Source organism: Callithrix jacchus, chromosome 2, assembly GCF_049354715.1.
Source record: "Callithrix jacchus isolate 240 chromosome 2, calJac240_pri, whole genome shotgun sequence".
Lineage (NCBI taxonomy): Eukaryota > Metazoa > Chordata > Mammalia > Primates > Cebidae > Callithrix > Callithrix jacchus.
Window position 1 is genome coordinate 39177608 of NC_133503.1, and position 21403 is coordinate 39199010.

At 38.7% G+C, this 21403-nt stretch overlaps 2 protein-coding genes across 4 annotated transcripts in view; one reads left to right on the plus strand and one right to left on the minus strand.

Annotated features, from left to right (window-relative positions):
• Positions 1 to 1691: 1691 nt before the first annotated feature.
• LOC100398424 (protocadherin alpha-C2) overlaps positions 1692 to 21403 on the plus strand; it is a 211453-nt gene continuing 191741 nt past the window's right edge. For 2 of the 3 annotated variants that reach the window (XM_035286329.3, XM_035286295.3), the window contains exon 1: positions 1692 to 4206. In XM_035286329.3, the coding sequence (XP_035142220.2) occupies positions 1822 to 4206 (2385 nt within the window). In that variant the 5' untranslated portion in view covers positions 1692 to 1821. Of the gene's footprint in view, positions 4207 to 10957; positions 12485 to 21403 lie in introns of those variants that run through there. The other variant, XM_035286352.3, reaches the window with a different exon arrangement.
• On the minus strand, positions 14935 to 19681 carry LOC144580886 (uncharacterized). Its single transcript, XM_078361244.1, has one exon. It carries the CDS (start codon positions 17949 to 17951, stop codon positions 17448 to 17450), a length of 504 nt encoding a protein of 167 aa, XP_078217370.1. The 5' UTR covers positions 17952 to 19681; the 3' UTR covers positions 14935 to 17447.

Below are 21403 nucleotides of genomic sequence, written 5' to 3' on the forward strand. Positions count from 1 at the left end.
ATAGTGAAAGTACTCTGATTTCTGTTTTGATTCAGAAATTCGGTGTTTTGTTGTTTTTTTTTTGGGTTTGTGTGTGTGTGTGTGTGTGTGTGTGTTTGTGTGAGTGTAGCTCTTTATAGAGAGGGAGCCTAAAGCTATTTTCACTAGATTGATTTTTTAATTTAGATAAACAGGATGAAAAGAACTTTATGAACATAGGTGACAAAGGAAGTTTTTACATGGCTACCATTATGTCTTTTTATACGAAATTTCTTTATGTAGAAAAATGTATTGTGATTTATTTATTGGGAAGTCTTCATTGCCCATTGAAACCCCAGATGATTCAAAGATCATGACTACCGAGAATTGGAATAAAAATTAAGCTAAAACCCAAGTTGTCAACATGGAACTTGAAATATATCTTAATCGGGGAATGTCTAAAGAATTTTTTTTTATCTTTAGAAAATTTTAGAGGCTGTTGAAAAACCACATTTTCCCAACTAGCTATGCAATCACCTTAAATTTTATTAGGCAATGGAAGAAAACCAAACCTTCGTTACAGGGTAAATATTCAGCAAATATTAGGTAAGTACCTCTGAGCTATTAAACAATTAAGATGCAACTATTCCATTTAAAATTTATATTTTGAAAAAGTACACACATACTTCAATGCTTGTAAGAGATAAATTAATGTAATAAATTATCCATGTGTTTCAACCTTAGTGCCGCAGTTTGTAAAAGAAGAAAAAAATGGCTGTTCAGTTGGATGATCATGACATTCTTCATGGATCAGGGAAGTTTTAAGTGGTTATAAAATGGGGTAAATTGGCTTTAGAAGAGTTTAGAAATGATGTGGATTACTTACAAACAGGACAAAATGGCCATGTTTGTTTAGTAAAAAATGTTATTGAAAGCAGGAAATATTCAGTTTGGCTAAAATATATAAGCACTATAGGACAAACTAGAAGCTTAGGCATATTACATACTGGAGAACAAGCAGGTACTTACAAACTGTAAGAGTTTAAGTGAGAATACCAGCCTTGCTCATGGGAGCAAATGAGTTCCAATGAATAAAATTATTTGGAATGCTTTTCCATGCAAGCTATTTGCTATAACTTTCTGCTTCCTTGCACTTTGAGTCCTGACATGACTCAAGGAAGGCATTCAATTAAATGCTGATGGTCTTTGATTCTTTTAAAAACCGTCTGCAAATTTCCCTTTCAATGGCTTGTTCTTGGTACCAGACGTTCCCTAGAGACCAGTCCCCTCAAGTTTACATATGGTGAAGAGGGTGTTATCATTAATAATAATTTTAAAAGCCCTGGAATTCTTGGGAACACAAGGAATCTGTTATGCGTTTTCCTAATCAACACTTTACAGTTACATGTTTACAAAGTGTATATTAACTCTAGTTAGGTCTCTGTAATACTTAAAACCTGTGTTGAAAAAAGCATTTCCACTGAAGTAAAAGTTACCCTTATGGTGAAACTAAGGGTCTCACTCAATCAGTCAGTGATACTATGTGTACCACAGTTGTACAAAATGTAATTCTATTCTCCAAAACTGCTGAAAGAATAAATAAAAACAAGTGGTTTATAGTAGAGCCTGGGTTTCCACAATTGCTACTTACGGTTTGGAGCCACATGATGTCGCTCTTTACCATAAAATACAGGAGAGAAGAAAGAAGAGGGGAAATTCCTGCTATTCTTACTGGAAGGAACGATGTACACTCTTCGGAGCCTGAGATATGGAGGATGCAGCTGCACTTGACTGACGGTTCAAAAGATTTATCTTGACTTCGACAAACGATATTTAATCAGAACGAAGTACTGTGCACTAAAGATGGAGTTTTCCTGGGGAGGAGGCCAGGAATCCCGGCGTCTGCTGCACTTGCTTCTTCTCCTTGCAGCCTGGGAGGCAGGGAACGGTCAGCTCCACTACTCGGTCTTCGAGGAGGCCAAACACGGCACCTTCGTGGGCCGCATCGCTCAGGACCTGGGGCTGGAGCTGGCGGAGTTGGTGCCCCGCCTGTTCCGGGTGGCGTCCAAGGGCCGCGGGGACCTTCTGGAGGTAAATCTGCAGAATGGCATTTTGTTTGTGAATTCTCGGATCGATCGAGAGGAGCTGTGCGGGCGGAGCGCGGAGTGCAGCATCCACCTGGAGGTGATCGTGGACAGGCCGCTGCAGGTTTTCCATGTGGACGTGGAGGTGAAGGACATTAACGACAACCCTCCGGTGTTCCCAGCAACACAAAAGAACCTGTTCATCGCGGAATCCAGGCCGCTTGACTCTCGGTTTCCACTAGAGGGCGCATCGGATGCAGATATCGGGGAAAACACCCAGCTCACTTACAGACTGAGCCCAAATGAATACTTTTCTCTGGAAAAACCATCTGATGACGAGCTGGTAAAAGGTCTTGGGCTTATATTACGGAAATCTTTAGACAGGGAAGAAGCTCCGGAGATTTTTTTAGTGCTTACAGCCACTGATGGAGGCAGACCCGAGTTGACTGGCACCGTTCAGTTACTCATCACAGTACTGGATGCCAATGACAATGCTCCAGCTTTTGATAGAACCCTTTATAAGGTGAGGTTACCAGAAAATGTTCCTAATGGAACATTGGTAATTAAACTTAACGCCTCAGATTTAGACGAAGGATTGAATGGGGACATTGTTTATTCATTCTCAAATGATATTTCCCCTAATGTGAAATCCAAGTTTCACATAGATCCAATTACTGGACAAATTATTGTAAAGGGAGATATTGATTTTGAAGAAAGCAAATCCTATGAAATTATTGTAGAAGGCATTGATAAGGGACAGCTCCCACTTTCTGGCCATTGTAGAGTTATTGTGGAAGTAGAAGACAACAACGATAATGTTCCAGATTTGCAATTCAAGTCGTTATCACTTCCTATTAGAGAGGACGCTCCACCGGGTACAGTCATTGCCCTGATCAGCGTGTCTGACAAAGACGTGGGTGTCAATGGACAGGTGACTTGCTCCCTGACGCCACACGTCCCCTTCAAGCTGGTGTCCACCTTCAAGAATTACTACTCGTTGGTGCTGGACAGCGCCCTGGACCGCGAGACCATGTCGGCCTATGAGCTGGTGGTGACCGCGCGGGACGGGGGCTCCCCTTCGCTGTGGGTCACGGCCAGTGTTTCTGTGGAGGTGGCCGACGTGAACGACAACGCGCCAGCGTTTGCGCAGCCCGAGTACACGGTGTTCGTGAAGGAGAACAACCCGCCGGGCTGCCACATCTTCACTGTGTCGGCGCAGGACGCGGACGTGCAGAAGAACGCCCTGGTGTCCTACTCGCTGGTGGAGCGGCGGGTGGGCGATCGCGCGCTGTCGAGCTACGTGTCGGTGCACGCGGAGAGCGGCAAGGTGTACGCGCTGCAGCCGCTGGACCACGAGGAGCTGGAGCTGCTGCAGTTCCAGGTGAGCGCGCGCGACGCGGGCGTGCCGCCTTTGGGCAGCAATGTGACGCTGCAGGTGTTCGTGCTGGACGAGAACGATAACCTGCCGACACTGCTGGCTTCTCGGGTGGGTGGCATCGGTGGCTCGGTGAGCGAGCTTGTGCCGTGGTCTGTGGGTGCTGGCCACGTGGTGGCGAAGGTGCGCGCGGTGGATGCTGACTCAGGCTACAACGCGTGGCTTTCGTACGAGCTGCAGCCGGGGACTGGCGGCGCGCGCATCCCGTTCCGCGTGGGGCTGTACACAGGGGAGATCAGCACAACGCGTGCCCTGGACGAAGCGGACGCCCCGCGCCACCGCCTGCTGGTACTGGTGAAGGACCACGGTGATCCTGCACTTACAGCCACTGCCACGGTGCTGGTGTCGCTTGTGGAGAGTGGCCAGGCGCCAAAGGCCTCCTCGCGGGCGTTGGCGGGCGCTGTGGGTCCGGAGGCTGCGCTGGTGGATGTCAACGTGTACTTGATCATCGCCATCTGCGCGGTGTCCAGCCTTTTGGTGCTCACGCTGTTGCTGTACACAGCGTTGCGGTGCTCGGCGCCGCCCACAGAGGGTGGGTGCGCGCGGGGCAAGCCCACGCTGGTGTGCTCCAACGCGGTGGGGAGCTGGTCAAACTCGCAGCAGAGGAGGCCAAGGGTGTGCTCTGGGGAAGTCCCGCCCAAGACTGACCTCATGGCTTTCAGCCCCAGTTTATCGGACTCTAGGGACAGAGAAGATCAGCTGCAGCCAACTGAGGAATCCTTCGCAAAGGTTAGTGTATAACATACTTTTGTTTAATTTTCGTATTGTTTTTCCCTATAAACTTTTGGTAAATTGATTTCTAATAATCAAATTTCCCTGGGTTAAAATTTTACCTTTTTTACGTATCGATTTTAAGTAAAGTCTTTTGGAATTGTAGGACATCAGAACAATATATATTGCCTTCCTTCATTTTATGCTGCATTATTCAATGCATATTAACAAAACTGTAATTTCTAGCAAATTTACATTATATTTACCTTGTTTATTTTCGGTAATAACAATTTAGAAAACATATTACTATTATTTAACCTATAACACATAAACAAATGGGCACAGGCTGAAACAATAAAGCTCCATAAATTGTATGGAAGTGAAAAGCTCTGTTGCCTCCATCCCGAAGCCCCTCGCATGCACCTGCCAAATCACTTCCCTTATTTTTCCTCCATGTACCCACACATTTGCCTGTTATAACTGTGGTTGCTTGGGGCCTGTTTTGGAAACTTTAACTGGAATTGCACAAAATGTATGCGCATTTGTGTTTTGTTTGTATATCACTCACTGTATATGAAATCACCCGGCCTGGTGAGTATTTATGCAGCTGTAGTTCATTTAATTCTGTTTCTAGTACAGTTTCATAAATACGCTGTACATTATTTATTCTACTGTTAAGGATTTTGCATTGTGCCTCAATGTCTATTTCAAATAATGTCATCATAAATATATTGTACATTTCTTTGATGCCTACATACACGGATTTCTCCTAACTTTTTTGCCTAAGAGTTGTGCTTGTGGGTCACAGAATATGTGTGGATCTTTGTCTTTAGTAGCTAACACCAACCAATTTTTCAAGATGTTTTTAGCTATTTACATTCCCAGTAGTATATGAGGCTTTCTGCTGCTCCACATCATCTCTACATTTGTCAGATTATTTTCGTGTTATTCATTTTACTTGGTGAGTTGTGTTATCTCATTTTGACATTATTTCATGTTTAAATGAGATTTAGTAACTTTCTATTTTATTTTTTGCCATTTTTATATCTTATTTTGTGCAATAGCTGTTCAAATCTTCTATTTCTCTATTCTTTTGTTTTTCTTTTTTCTCTTATTTTTAGCTTCCATGAAACTTTATTTCTTCCTTTATCTTGTGTTTTTCTTATTACTTAAAAAATCTTATATTCTGAATATAATTCCTGTTTTAGTAGTTTTCAACCTCATGGCTTGTTTTTAACTTTTTTTTTTTGTCTTTTGGTGAATAGTAAGGCTTAATTTTTATTAAACTCAATTTACTAATTTTTGCTTCTGATTCTATGTCAGAAAGATAATTTTCTGTGGTATCTTTTATTTCATTGTTTACATCTACAATCCATTTAGAATATACATATTCTTATTGTTGGGAGACAGAGATTAAGATTTATTTTTTACTCCCTTTTTTTTGGTTAGAGTTTTAAAACGAGTTGGAAGTGTTCCTTCTCCTTTATTTTTTTTTTTGGAAGAATTTGAGAACAATTGGCATTGATTATTCTATAAAAGTTTGGTAGAATTCTCCAGGAAACGCATCTGGTCTTGGGCTTTTTAAATTGTTAGAAGGTTTGAATTACTGATTCAATCTCCTTACTAGTTTTAGTTTTGGTCAGCTTTTTTTATTGCTTCATGATTTAGTCTTGGTACTTTGTATGTTTTAGGAATTAATCAATTTCTTCTAGGTTATTTAACTTGTTGGTACATAATTATATTAGCCTCTTATAATTGTGGCATTAGTTGTAATGCCACCTCCTTTTTTTCTGATTTCTAGTCTCTCTTTTTTTCCTAGTTTAGCTAAGGGCTTGTCAATTTTGTTGTTTTTTTTGAAAAGTCAACTAAGTTTAAAAAATTATTTTAAATTTTTTATTTCATTTATTTTTGCTCTAATGTTTATTATAATATTTCCTCCCTTGCTTTGAGCTTCCTCATTTGTCCTTTTTTTCTAGTTCCTTGAGTTGTAAAGTTAAGTTGTTTATTTGAGATCTTTCTTCTTTCTTCATTTTTAGTGTAGGCATTTACAACTTCCTTCTTTGTTTTTGTTTTCATTTTTAAGAGACAAAGTCTCTCTATGTTGCCCAGGCTGGAGTACAGAGGCTCAAGCATGGCTCCCTGCATGATTCCTTGTGCCATGGCTTCCCAAAGTACTGGGATTACAGGTGTTAGCTACTGGGCTTACCCAGCTTAATCTTCCTTCTTAGTACTGCTTTTATCGTATCCCGTAAGTTTTGTATGTTGTGTTTTCATTTTCATGTATCTTAACATATTTTCTTATTTATCTTTTGATTTCCCCTTTGACCCACTGGTCATTCAAAATTCTGTTGTGTAATTTCTACATATTTGCAGATTTTCCAGTTTTAATTCACTATTGGTTTCTAGTTTTATTCCACTGTGGTCAGAAAAGATATTGAGTAAGATTTCAACCTTCTTGAATTTATTAGGACTTGTTTTGTGACCTGATATGTGATCTATCCTGGAAAATGCTCTGAGTATGCTTGAGAAGAATGTAGATTCTGCTGCTGTTGGGTGGAATTTTCTGTATATGTCTGTCAGTTCCATTTCATCTATAGTGTTGTTCAAGTCCTCTGCTTCCTTACTGATTTTCTGTCTGAATGTTCTATTCCTTATTGAAAGTAGGGTGCCAAAAACTTCTACTACAGTCATATCACTTAATGATGGACATACATTCTGAGAATCATATCATTAGGTGATTTCATCACTGTGCAAACATGAGAGTGTACTTACACATTTACAGAAATCTAGATAGTATAGCCTACTACAGACCTAGGCTGTATGATCTATTGCTTTTAGGCCATAAACCTGTACATATGGTAACCGTACAGAATACTATAGGCAATTGTAACACATTGGTGAGTATTTATTTTTTATTTTTATATATTTTTTTAAAGATGGGGTTTCACTATGATGGCCAGGCTGGTCTTGAACTCCTGACCTCAGGTGATCCACCCACCTTGGCCTCCCAAAGTGCTAGGATTACAGGTGTGAGCCACTGCACCCGGCCTGGTGAGTATTTATATACCTAAATATATCTGATTATTTGAAAAGTACAGTAAGGACACTGTATAGATTTTTAAAATGGTGAACCTGGATAGGGTACTTACCCTGTGAGTGGAGGTTGCAGGACTAGAAATTTCTCTGGGTGAGTCAATGAGTGAATCGTGAGTGAATGTGAAGGCCCAGGATATTACTGTCCTAATGTAGACTTTAAAACACTATACATTTAGGCTATGCTAAATTTATATTTAAAATCCTTTTACAGTCTGGGCATGATGGCTCATGCCTATAATCCCAGCATTTTGGGAGGCTGAGGAGGGAAGATCACTTGAGCCCAGGAGTTCAAGACTAGCCTCAGCAACATAGTGAGACCCTGTCTCTACAAAATCATTTTAAAAAATTAGCTAGGTGTGGATACATACACCTGCAGTTCTAGCTACTTGCGGGGGTGGGAGGATCCTTGAGTTGAGAACGTCAAGGCTACAGTGAGCCATGGTTGTGCCACTGCACCCCAGCCTGAGTAACAGAGTGAGACTCTGTCTCAATTTATTTTTCTTTTTTCAATAATAAATTAACCTTAGCTTACTGTAACTTTTTAACTTTATAAACTGTTAATATTTTTAACCTTTTGACTCTTTTGTCATAACACTTAGCTTAAAACACAAACACATTGTACAGCTCTACAAAAACATTTTCTCTTTATATCCTTATTTTACAAGCTTTTCTGACGTTTAAATATTCACTTTTACTTAGTGTTTTGTTGTTGTTAAAAATGAAGATACAAACACCCATACTAGCCTAGGACTATATTGGGTCAGGATCATCAATAACACTTTCTTCTACCAGCCGTATCTTGTCCCACTGGAAGGTCTTCTAGGGCAATTACATATATGATGGTATCATCTCCTATCATTACAATACCTTCTGGAATACCTCCCAGAAGACTTGCCTGAGGCTGTTTTATAATTAACTTTTTTTAGTTGACTTTTTTCTTTTTTTCTTATAAGTAGAAAGAGTACACTGTAAAATACCATTAAAAAGTATACTATAGTAAGTACCTGAAGCAGTAACATTTATTATCTGTATCAAGTATTACATACTGTATATTACTGTCCATAATTGTATCTTGTACTTTTATATGACTGGCACTGCAATAGGTTCATTTGCACCAACATCGCCACAAATATGTGAGTAGTGTGCTACATTATGACTGCTACATCTTCACTAGGTGATAGGAATTTTTCAGCTCGATTATAATCTTATGGGACTACTCTTGTACATGTGGTCATTGGTTGAAATGTTGTTATACAACACTTGACTGTATTGTGTTGCTATCTATTTCTCCATTTCTGTGAATGTTTGCCTCATTTATTTAGGTGTTTTAATGTTGGGTGCATATATATTTATAATTGTTATATCTTTTTGGCGAATGACCTTTTATCATTATATAATGTCCTTCTTTGTCTCTTATGACACTTTTTGACTTAAAGACTATTTTGTCTGATGAATCCATTTTCACATTCGCACTCTTTTGGTTATAATTTGCATGAATTTTTAAAATATCCTTTAACTTTCATCTTATTTATATCTTTAAGTCTAAAGTGAATCTCCTGTTGTCAGCATGGAATTGGGTCTTAAAAAATCAATTCAGCCTCTTTGTATCTTTTGATTGGGGGAGTTTATTCCATTTTTATTTAAAGTAATTATTGATAGAGCATGACTTATTGTTGCCACTTTGTTAATTTTTTTTCATCTGGCTTGTAGACTTTTTTGCTCCTCTTTCCTTCTCTTACTGTCTTCCTTTGTGTTTTATTGATATTTGTAATGCTATGTTTTTGTTTCTTTCCTGTTTTCTTTTGCCTATCTTCCATAGGTATTTTCTTTGTGGTTACCAGGGGGCTTAAAATTTAAAACTCTTATAAAAATCTATTTTAAACCAATAACATTTTTACTTCAATTACAAAACAAAACTTATTACTTTTACTTCTTCCCTACCCACATTTTATGTTATTGATGTCACAAAATACATCTTTTTATATTGTATATACATTAACATTCTTTTATAGTTTTTCTGTACTTTTGTCTTTTAACCAGATTTCAAAGTGACTTATGTACCACCATTACAGTATTATAGTATTCTGTTTTTGTCTATATATTTGTCTTTATTAATGAGCTTTATACTTTAATATACCTGTGTATTTCTGTTTAGCATCCCTTAGTTTTAACTTGAAAGACTTCCTTTTAACATTTCTTATAAGGCAAGTCTAATTGTGATCACCTTCAGCTTTTGTTTAACTGGGAAGGTCTTTATCTCTTTTTCATTTTTGAAGAAAAACTTTGGTGTATTTGGTATTCTTGGTTGGCAGTTCTTTTTCTTTTCAGCAATTTCAGTATAACATCTCATTTCCTTCTGGCTAGCAAGGTTCTACTGAGGAATCTACTGGTAGACTTAGGGGTCTACCCTTGTATATTATGAGTCATTTTTTTTGTGCTGCTTTCTACATTCCTAACATTTCTTGAATCTTGATGTCCATTTCCTTCTTCATATTTGGGAAGTTTTCAGGTGTAATTTTTAAAAATAAGCTGTCTGTCCTTTTCTCTCTCTGCCTCATCTTTTGAAACTTCATAATGAGTAGAGCAGCCCACTTGAGGATGTCTCATCAATCTCTTAGGCTTTCTTTACTCTCTTTCATTTATTGTTCTTTTTGCTACTCTGTCTGGATAATTTCAAATTATGTCTCCTTGAGTTCACTGATTCATTCTTCCACTTGATTAAGTGTGCTGTTGAACATGTCTGTAAAAATTTTAGTTCAATTATTGTATTCTTCATGTCCAAAAAAATCCTGTTAGCGCTTTTAAATATTTTCTGTCTGCTGAAATTCTCATTCTGCTTATGTATCATTTTCCTGAGCTCACTTTATGACAATTATTTTGAATACTTTGTCAAGTAATTCACATAGCTCTATTTCTTTAGGTTTTGTTTCTGGAGATGTGTGTGTGTACGTGTGCGTGTGTGTGTGTGTGTGCGTGTGTTGATTGGGCCATGTTTCCTGTTTCCTCATATTTCTTGTTACTTTGTGTTAATATCTATACATTAAAAACAAAATACAAAAACATCCCAGCTACCTTTCCCAGTCTTTATGGCCTGGATTTGGAACATGGAAAGATCTTTACTAATCAGCCTGGCCTGGCTAGAGATTCTGGGGACCTCTCAAACCTTTTCTGTGGATGAATCTTCTATGGATTTGTGTTTATAATTCTTAATGAGAGGGATCTGCCAGTTTTTTTTTTAGAAGTTCTAATCTTTTGCCCTTTGTAGTGTCTGTGTGCTGTACTGTGGGTCTTCTGGAGCAGCAGTATTCATGCAGCTCTTTTAGGTTCTGAGAAGCCCTCAGTTATAGATTCTGCTGACTCCTATCAGTGTCTTGAATTAGGTGAGACAGAAATTAGTCCCTTGGACTGCCCACTAAAAATCAGAAACTTTGGATGCATGTTCCACTCTTCTCTTTCCTTCATGAGGGAGAGATTGCTGAACTGAGTTGTGCTCTGTGTGCTGTGTCACAGGTCCTGAGGAGCATTGGTCCACCACCCAGCCCTTTATTACTCTCAACTGCCCTCAGGAATCTAGAATATGCCAGGTTCCATCAATGTTCTGAGACATGCAAGCCAGCTCCCCTGAAAAATCAGAACATTGAATGCACACTTTACTTTCTCTTTCCCTTTTCAGGGAGAAGCCAGGAGCTGGGAGTTTCCTCCTGTTGAATGGGACTGTGTTGCTGCATAGGACTACAGGGAAAGTGCCCCAGATTTTCCTATCAGCTCTGTTAGAGCTAGTTGTATACTGCATGAAGCACAGGATCCTCTTAACTGGTTTCTGGATTTATCAACATGGGAGTTCGTCCTTGTATTGTTGTTGAGTTGGTATATCTGTGGAGGGTCTGGGAATTCCTGTAACAGCATCTTGCTAATGTCACTACCTCTGATATCTTTTTAGGTTATATATGCTTTTACAAATTATTTTATTGATTTCCTCTTTTACTTCCTCTTTTATTGATTATAACACACATCCTTGACTTATTACCTCAATTAAATCAATACTTTTACTACTTCCAGGCAATGCTAAGACCTTGAATCATTACACCATTTACTTGTACCCTCCTTTTTTTTTTTACTGATATGCCTCTCAATTATTTATATATTCTAGACACACGATGCATTATTATCATTGTTTTGTTAATACCTATTGTTGACACAGTTAACACGCATTTGTATTTCTTTCTGGAATCATTTTCCTTGTGAAGAAATTAATATTTCCTTTAGTGTGGCCTGCTGGTAAAGAAACCTTTAAGTTTTTATATATCTGCAAATGTCTCAATTTTACTATCACTTTTGAGAAATAGTTTTGGGTATTGAATGGAAGTTACTTATGCCAGTACTTTTAAGATGATATCCCATGGTCTTCTTTTGAGATGATGGCTGTCAAGTTCATTGTTCAATTAGTGTGTCTTTTTTTTCTCTCTAGCTACTTTATATACTTTCTCTGTTTTTTTTAAATTTTTATTTTTAACAGCTTTATTATTATATGCCCCGTATTAGTTTGCTTTGATTTTAATCTGGCTTGCAGTTTTCAAAGCTTCTTATATCTGTGGGTTGATATATTTTGTCAGTTTAAGAGAAGATTTAGCAGTATGCCTTCAAATACTGCTGCTACTTCCTATTTTCTTTCCTATTCTTCTGTGACTATAAGTACATGTATGTTAAATCTTTTCACTATATCCCTTGCCTTTTATATGGCATTTCTGTTTTAAAATAACTTTTTTTCTTGGTTTCATCGTCTATATTTTATTCTGACCCATCTTTTACTTTAGGAATTTTATCTTGTTATTCCAGGCGAAAATTGATGATGTCAAAATCATCAATTGAATTATTAACTTCAATCATGGCATTTTTCAGTTTTAGAATTTTATTTTTCTTTTAAAAAATAGATTTCTAACTTGGGTACTGGCTGATTTTAAAAGAAACTTTCCTCCCACCAAGTTTTCAGTCACTTGATCTTGGATTTTAAAATTAGATATAACCTGAGAGATTATATTTTTTCTCCATTTAATGATGAATCAAGCTAGGTATGGTGGCTTATGTCTGTAATCTCACCATTTTTGTGGGCCGTGATGGGAGGATTGCTTGAGCCCAGGATTTCAAGATAAGCCTGAGCATTATCGGGAAACTCCATCTTTACAAAAAATTAAAAAAAATAGCTAGATTGGTGGTGCACACCTGTGGTCCCAGCTGCTTGGGAAGCTGAAGTTGGAGGATAACTTGAGCCTGAGGCTGCAATGAACCTTGGTTGTACCACTGCACTCCAGCCTTGGTGAGAGTGACACTCTTTGTCAGCCAGTTGTATAAAATCAACTATAGCTAGAGGCATAAAAAAAGATGCCTGAGATTACATCTCTTGAATTTAGCTTCATTGTCCCTTTCCACTAAGTGAGATCATTTGACATTAATGAGTGCAATATAATTGCATAAAAATGATTAATTTAGTTTTTCACTCTTCTCATATTTTCTATCCAAAGAAGATAAATAATATGGATATATTAGCACAGTCCTTTATAAGGCAGTTATACCTTTCTCTGTGAATCATTATATAGGACATGCTAAGATGTGTGTTATATGTACATGGTATCCTTTCTTACTATCCTTATAGTAGAATTAATTTTTCTACAGAATTAATTTTTGAAGGATCAGGTGACATGTGCATAAATTATTATACATTTGTGTGCAATTGCTTTAACATTTCCTCTTCTCTGTGATCTGGTATATCTATATAATTTCTACAGATACATGAAGAAAGATTATAGTGTATTAAAATTTTATTCTAGGGTTTGTAAAAAATAAAAGATATTTATACCCTTATAAAATTACATTTTTTTATGTTACTGTATTTCTAAAGCTTTTTAGGGAATTAAATGGAGACACTTTAAAACACTACACAGTTTTAAGTCTAAATTTTTTCTCAAGGAAGAAGTTCTATTTACACAATGGTTCTTAAACATGACTGAAATATCTAAAGGAGAGATTAACTGGATATACCAGTTAATAACACAAATACAAGTGATAATTCAAAAAGTAAATATAATTTAACATGTCAAGATGAATCAAATGTCGAGTTTTGTTTTCTCCTGAAATATCCATATAATTATGTATTTTTTCCAGATTGAGAGGGGCATGTGAACTGATTTTGTTAATGACGTTTTCTCCATTGAGCATCTCTTTTAAAATATTCAGTATTTAGGGCTGGGCACGGTGGCTCATCCCTGTAATCCCAGCACTTTGGGAGGCAGAGGCGGGCAGATCACGAGGTCAGGAGTTCGAGATCAGCCTGACCAACATGGTAAAACCCCGTCTGTACTAAAAATACAAAACTTAGCCGGGCTGGTGGCACACACCTGTAATCCCAGCTACTCGGGAGGCTGAGGCAGGAGAATCGCTTGAACCCGGGAGGTGGAGATTACAGTGAGCTGAGATTGAGCCACTGCGCTCCAGCCCACGCATCTGAGTGAGACTCCATCTCAAAAAAAAAAAAAAAAACCCTCAGTATTATAATACTCTGCAGATTACAGTGCACACGTTCTTAATACTACACTGTTAATTTGACTTTTAAATACTTAATATTTACTTTTTTCAAAGGCTATCTTTGTGAATTTTGCATAAAATTCTTTAATTGATGCCATAGCTTCATAGTTTTACATTATTTACTGTGATATAATAGAAAGTGGCTAACATCAGCTAATGCTATTTTCTAAATATTATATTTTCTTGATGTTTTTACCATTGTGTATTAAAGTATTTAAAAATTAACAGTATGAAATCTATTAGGCAAATAGTCTTGGAAATTAATTTGTGTTTCAATGATCCAAATATTGGTGCAAAGTCATGATAGTAGAGATAGTAAGAATCGTATCAGGGAAATGGTCAATACACCGTTAAGACTGTATCAGAAACAATTCTGTGACAGTATCTTATTTCTTCACAAGTTAGAAATCAAGTGAATTTCCACTGACTTTGAATTTTCTGATAATTTTTTTTCTTATCAAGTTATATTTTAAATGTAAAAGTATGAAGCAATAGAATTGTTGATCTCTTGGTCTCTCTTGTCTTCACAGGTAAGGGATATTTTGTAAGATTTAAGTAATTCTATGGAGTATATATACAAGCAAAATGTTAGCTTTTTCTTCAATAGAAAACTTGGCATATTTACTTTCACCCATATTTATTAAGTGAAGTTCACTATATTTACTAGGTTGTGTTCAAATGATACCATCCAGTAAACAGTCTGGAGATTACAAAGTAATGAAACTAATATAAAGGTAGCCTGCTTAATAAAATGCTATTCTTTTCAATATAATTATTTTTTACTACAACCTAAACATTTTGTGGAATAGTATGTCATATAGCTAACATTACGATTTTGACTTGCCATATAAGTGCAAAGATATGTGATTTTTACAATTTTAATAACTGCTTTATCAGTAATAGCAACTTGAAGAAATGCTATGTAGATGCTTCTAATTTGAAGATTTCTAGAAAGTTGAAATACCCCATTACAGTTTTTGAGTCACTACAAAAAGTAGATAGGTGTTATAGAGAAATAGGTTTTCACCGATTTGAAAATTAGACTTCCAAGAAGAAACTCAAGTGAGAATGCCATTAAAACAGTTTTAGTTGTTTTTGAAAATAACATCAACAAAATGTCACTACTGAGCACTGAAAATTGGAATAAAAATTTGTTTTATGAATAACATGGAGATAGCATACAAACATTCCATTGACCACTACAGAAAAACTAAAAAATTTTCATTATACATATTTAAATACAGATGAGAGGAGTCAAAACTTTAACTCTTCAAGTTTTTATCAGTTTGAAAATATATAAACTCCTCACTATGTAAAATACACGAATACAAATTTCTTTAGTAAGGATTTGGGTTTCATGACTTTAGATGTATTTTTCTGTAATATTTTTTAATGATGTATTTATATTGACACATTTTCAGATAGCTTTTATGATATATTTTGGTTAGCGATAAGTGATTTAAAGAATGATAATCATGTCATTGAAAGTGAGAATATTTGAGAAATATTTGACGAGTATAAGCTAAAGCAAAACAAAGTAAAGCACTTACGCTTTCATCCACATGATGTCGCTGGACACCGCAAGGTTTTTCTCCCTTCCCAACCTCACAGGAATACAGTGAGTACATTTTCCTTAGACAGAAAGGAAAAGGACCTTCCATTTGGCTCTACTAAGAAGCTCAAAAAGGTGAGAACATAAAAAATATATAGTTAATTGGGAATTAAATTTACAAAATACATTGTGTGGTGTTGCGGTAGAGAGCTGATAATTGGAACGAGATTGCGATGTTATATTCCCGGAGAGGAAGTCTGGGATCCCGGCTCCTGCTGCTCTGGCTTCTCGCCTACTGGAAGGCAGGGAGCGGCCAGCTCCATTACTCGATCCCGGAGGAAGCCAAACACGGCACCTTTGTTGGCCGCATCGCACAGGACCTGGGGCTGGAGCTAGCTGAGCTGGTGCCGCGCCTGTTCCGGGTGGCGTCCAAGACACACGGGGACCTTCTGGAGGTAAATCTGCAGAATGGCATTTTGTTTGTGAATTCTCGGATCGACCGCGAGAAGCTGTGCGGGCGGAGCGCGGAGTGCAGCATCCACCTGGAGGTGATCGTGGACAGGCCGCTGCAGGTTTTCCATGTGGACGTGGAGGTGAAGGACATTAATGACAATCCGCCCAGGTTCTCCAGACAAGAACAAAGACTATTCATTTTAGAGTCAAGAATGCCAGATTCGCGGTTTCCGGTAGAGGGCGCGTCGGATTTGGATATCGGAGCAAACGCTCAATTGAGATACAGGTTAAATCCTAACGAATATTTTGACTTAGATGTTAAAACAAATGAAGAAGAAACAAACTTTTTAGAGCTAGTTTTGAGGAAATCTTTAGATAGAGAAGAAACACAAGAACATCGTTTATTAGTGATTGCAACTGACGGAGGAAAACCTGAACTAACAGGTACAGTTCAGTTGTTGATCAGCGTGTTGGATGCGAATGATAACGCCCCAGAATTTGATAAATCCATTTATAATGTCAGATTGTTGGAAAATGCACCAAGTGGGACATTAGTTATTAAACTGAACGCCTCAGATGCAGATGAGGGCATCAATAAGGAAATAGTGTATTTCTTTAGTAATCTTGTTCTTGACTATGTAAAGTCTAAATTTATAATTAATTCCAATACTGGTGAAATAAAAGTTAAGGAGGAACTTGATTATGAAGACTGTAACTCATATGAAATCAATATTGATGCCATGGATAAAAGTGCATTTCCATTAACAGGACACTGTAAAGTAGTAGTGAAACTCCTGGATGTGAATGATAATACCCCAGAGATGGCCATAACCTCCCTTTTCCTGCCTGTCAAAGAGGACGCTCCACTCAGCACGGTCATTGCTCTTATCACCGTGTCTGACCGTGACTCAGGTGCCAATGGGCAGGTGACCTGCTCCCTAATGCCCCACGTCCCCTTCAAACTGGTGTCCACCTACAAGAATTACTACTCGTTGGTGCTGGACAGCGCCCTGGACCGCGAGAGCGTGTCGGCCTATGAGCTGGTGGTGACCGCGCGAGACGGGGGCTCCCCTTCGCTGTGGGCCACGGCCAGCGTGTCGGTGGAGGTGGCCGACGTGAACGACAACGCGCCAGCGTTTGCGCAGCCCGAGTACACGGTGTTCGTGAAGGAGAACAATCCGCCGGGCTGTCACATCTTCACTGTGTCGGCGCAGGACGCGGACGCGCAGAAGAACGCGCTGGTGTCCTACTCGCTGGTGGAGCGGCGGGTGGGCGATCGCGCGCTGTCGAGCTACGTGTCGGTGCACGCGGAGAGCGGCAAGGTGTACGCGCTACAGCCGCTGGACCACGAGGAGCTGGAGCTGCTACAGTTCCAGGTGAGCGCGCACGACGCGGGCGTGCCGCCTCTGGGCAGCAACGTGACGCTGCAGGTGTTCGTGCTGGACGAGAACGATAACGCGCCGGCACTGCTGGCGCCTCGCGTGGGTGGCATTGGCGGCGCAGTGAGCGAGCTTGTGCCGCGGTCGGTGGGTGCTGGCCACGTGGTGGCGAAGGTGCGCGCAGTGGACCCCGACTCAGGCTACAACGCGTGGCTTTCGTATGAGCTGCAGCCAGCGTCTGGCAGTGCACGTATCCCGTTCCGCGTGGGGCTGTACACGGGCGAGATCAGCACAACACGCCCTCTGGATGAGACCGAAGCACCGCGCCACCACCTTCTGGTGCTGGTGAAGGACCATGGAGAGCCTGCACTGACAGCCACAGCCACAGTGCTGGTGTCACTAGTGGAAAGTGGCCAGGCGCAGAAGGCCTCATCGCGGGCGTCCGAGGGAGCTGTGGGTCCCGAAGCTGCGCTGGTGGATGTCAACGTGTATCTGATCATCGCCATCTGCGCGGTGTCCAGCCTGCTGGTACTCACGCTGCTGCTGTACACCGCATTGCGGTGCTCAGCGCCACCCACTGAGGTCATGTGTACGCGGGACAAGCCCACGCTGGTGTGCTCCAGTGCGGTGGGGAGCTGGTCGTACTCGCAGCAGAGGAGACCGAGGGTGTGCTCTGGGGAAGGCCCATCCAAGACTGACCTCATGGCCTTCAGTCCAAGCCTTCCTCAGGATCCCACCTCTACAGAAAATGTGAGTTTTCTAATATTAACATCCCACTTTCCTTCCCAGTTTTTAAATATTAAATATCACATTCCCACACTTTCTTTAGTTTTTTAAAAATTATGCCTTAGTACATAAATATTGTAGTATAATTATTGCACTAATTCATGTACTGTATGCTTTTTTGAGGCTTTTATGTTGGGGCAACGGATTCATCAGCTTTCTGTTATGTTATTTTAAAAATTATATTTTATATTAGTATTTGAATTTTGAATCTTTAAATATGTAGGAAAATAATTATAAGACATAGGTCATTCTCAAAGTCTCAGTTTATTGTTTTTTAAAGACCTTTTGTTGCTCAGACAGCAGTGACCTGACCATAGCTCACTGAAGCCTGAAAATTCTGGGCTCAAGTGATCCTCCCATCTCAGCCTCCCAAGTAGCTAGCTAGACTACATGCACATGCTAAAGTTTTTTTTTTCCTAGAGATAGGGGTCTTGCTACTTTGCCCAGTCTGTTCTTGAACTCCTAGTCTCAATGTCATCCTGCCATCTCAGCCTCCCAAAGTACTAAGATTACAGAATTGAGCCAGAATACCTGGGTCTATAAAAACATTTTAATACTACTATTCTTATTTTGCTTTTTGTTTCTGTTGAATTTAAATTAACTGTTTTTATTTATTTTTATGTATTTATTATTATTATTATTATTTGAGATGGAGTTTCGCTCTTGTTACCCAGGCTGGAGTGCAATGGCACGATCTCGGCTTACCTGGTTTTATTAAACTAATTCAGTTTCTTTTTTTGGTTATATTTTTGCAGTATATGGTTTATTTCAACTTTGCCTAAGCAGTTCACCTTGTATACCCATGATGAATTTGATAATTGCAATTCAAAAATTTAATGAGTTTTCATTTTTTGAATAGGAAACACATATACATAGTTTACTGTTTTGGAAGTGCAAAAGAAGACAGTTAAATTGTCCCTTTCACCTTCTTCATGAAGCCAAAATATTTTTGGGTGTGCTACTAGAGAAATTTTTTATATACAAATAAACTTCCTTACCCCTTTAAAAAACATATGAATATTACTTTTAATCTTACTTTTTTTCACTTACTAATATATCTTGATGATCATGAGTTATCATTACTGAGGTAGATTTATTTTTCTCTTATCTAGATCTATGGTGTTCCATTGTTTAGATACATGATTGCTTATTTTTCCCTCATCTTAACATTAACATTTAGTGGAGCAATGATTTAATTTTCTTGAAACTTGCATATTTTTTCATTTATAAATTATATATATATAATGATTTTGAGATAGAGTTTTTGCTCTTGTTGCCCAAACTGGAGGGCAATGGTGCAATGTCAGCTCACTGCAACCTCAGCCTTCCGGTTTCAAGCAATTCTCCTTCCTCATCCTCCTAAGTAGCTGGGATTACAGGCATGAGCCACCACATCTGGCTAATTTTTTGTATTTACTAGAGACGGTGTTTCAACATGTTGGTCTTGACCTCCTGATCTTAGGTGATCCACCAGCTTCAGCCTCCAAAAGTGTTGGGATTACAGGTGTGAGCCACCACGCCTGTCCTAAATTACTATATTGATGAGGAGTACTTGTGAACCCCCTCAGTTATGCAAATTCTGTATTTTGGTTGAAAAATTTTACTGCTTGTTGTTACTTTTCATTTTCAGATTAAAAACATAAATATACCACCATACAAACTCCCCTCTTGAGTCTGTTGTTTACAAAGAGTTGTTTATTAAAGCTGTATGTTTGAGAATAGACAAGTGTCCTCTCCATCTGAAATAATGAGAATCATTTTTCTACTCTGGGTGGGGGGCGTGGAAATTGTGGGTTTATCAGGTAAAAATAATCCACATTTCACATGATAAAATGTGAATTCCCTATTTCTATTGCTTTGCCTGTCTCTTTTATTCTCATATGCATGTAATTCTATAAGTACCCATCTATCATACATATTCCTTATGTCCTTAGTTACTTTGAGGAAGTCCTAGAAATTGAGAAACAGTTCTTGTCACCCTGTAAATCTATAGGTAACAATGGTCAACATTTTAAAAATCAAGTTAGGTTATATATCTCTTTATATATCAAGTCTTTGTGTATTTTGTGCAGCTTATCTTTTTTTATAGGAACCTCCTTGTTTTAGGGGTTGTGACTGGTTAGGAAATTGAACCCTTTGCCCAAAATAACTGCAATAGAAAGTCAGTGATAAGGACTACTAAATAGATCCAGGTTAATTATTTTAAGACAAAATTTCACATGGAAGTAAAGGTTTTGTGTTACATCGTCTGTGAGGCATTTTACTGTATTTCAGAATTTTGGAGGGAGGTGAAGATGTTCATGTCATTGAAAAGTCTTATTGGTAACCCTAATTTTCTCCTTTCAAGGAGGGGATTAATCACTTCCAATGGATAACATTAAGGATAAATTAAGGGTGGAGTTGATTTGATATTTGGCCTTGACTTTTATATGAGGATAACATTTTTGCAGGTAAATGTAGATGTAATTAAAAAACCCAGCTAAAACAAACATGGTATTGGGAAAGAGGAAGGGTAAGTGGTCTATATTGTCAGAAAAATAAGAGTCACATTGGAGAGTAATTGAAAATAACCTTCAAAAATTGATCACCTAATATGTGATTATATATTAGGTTACTAGAAGTTTCTCAAATGTCTTGGAATTTCTAGGTTTCGTAAAATTCAATGAAAACTGTACTCATAAAGATAAATATGATAGTATGTGAAAGACAGATAGATTTAGGTGGATGTGGAATAAGGCAAGCTCAAGAAAAGGAGTAATTTAAAAAGTCACGTACATAACATGGGAGATGCTTATGTCATTAAAAATACAAATTTAAGGCCGGGCGCGGTGGCTCACGCTTGTAATCCCAGCACTTTGGGAGGCCGAGGCGGGTGGATCACGAGGTCAAGAGATCGAGACCATCCTGGTCAACATAGTGAAACCCCGTCTCTACTAAAAATACAAAAAATTATCTGGGCATGGTGGCGCGTGCCTGTAATCCCAGCTACTCAGGAGGCTGAGGCAGGAGAATGGCCTGAGCCCAGGAGGCGGAGATTGCGGTGAGCCGTGATCGCGCCATTGCACTCCAGCCTGGGTAACAAGAGCGAAACTCCGTCTCAAAAAAAAAAAAAAAAATACAAATTAAAAAATTTGAATTTGGGGATTATTAATAATTGGTCATGCTGGGAGCCACGGTGGCTCAGGCCAGTTGTCCTGGCACTTGAAGAGTCGAGAGTATGTTTTAGAGGCCAGCCTCGGCAACATAAGAACCTCTTATTCATTAAAAATGATAATAATTGGTCATGCCTTGATATTTAACAAATTGTTTTCTGAGAGTCAGCATGTATAGGTGAAAGTGACAATTAGAAACACAGAAAGAAGGGATGAAG

Coding starts and splice junctions, on each gene's coding strand:
- LOC144580886 (XM_078361244.1), bottom strand. CDS start 17,951: ATGAGGTCAGTCTTGGATGGGCCTTCCCCAGAGCACACCCTCGGTCTC.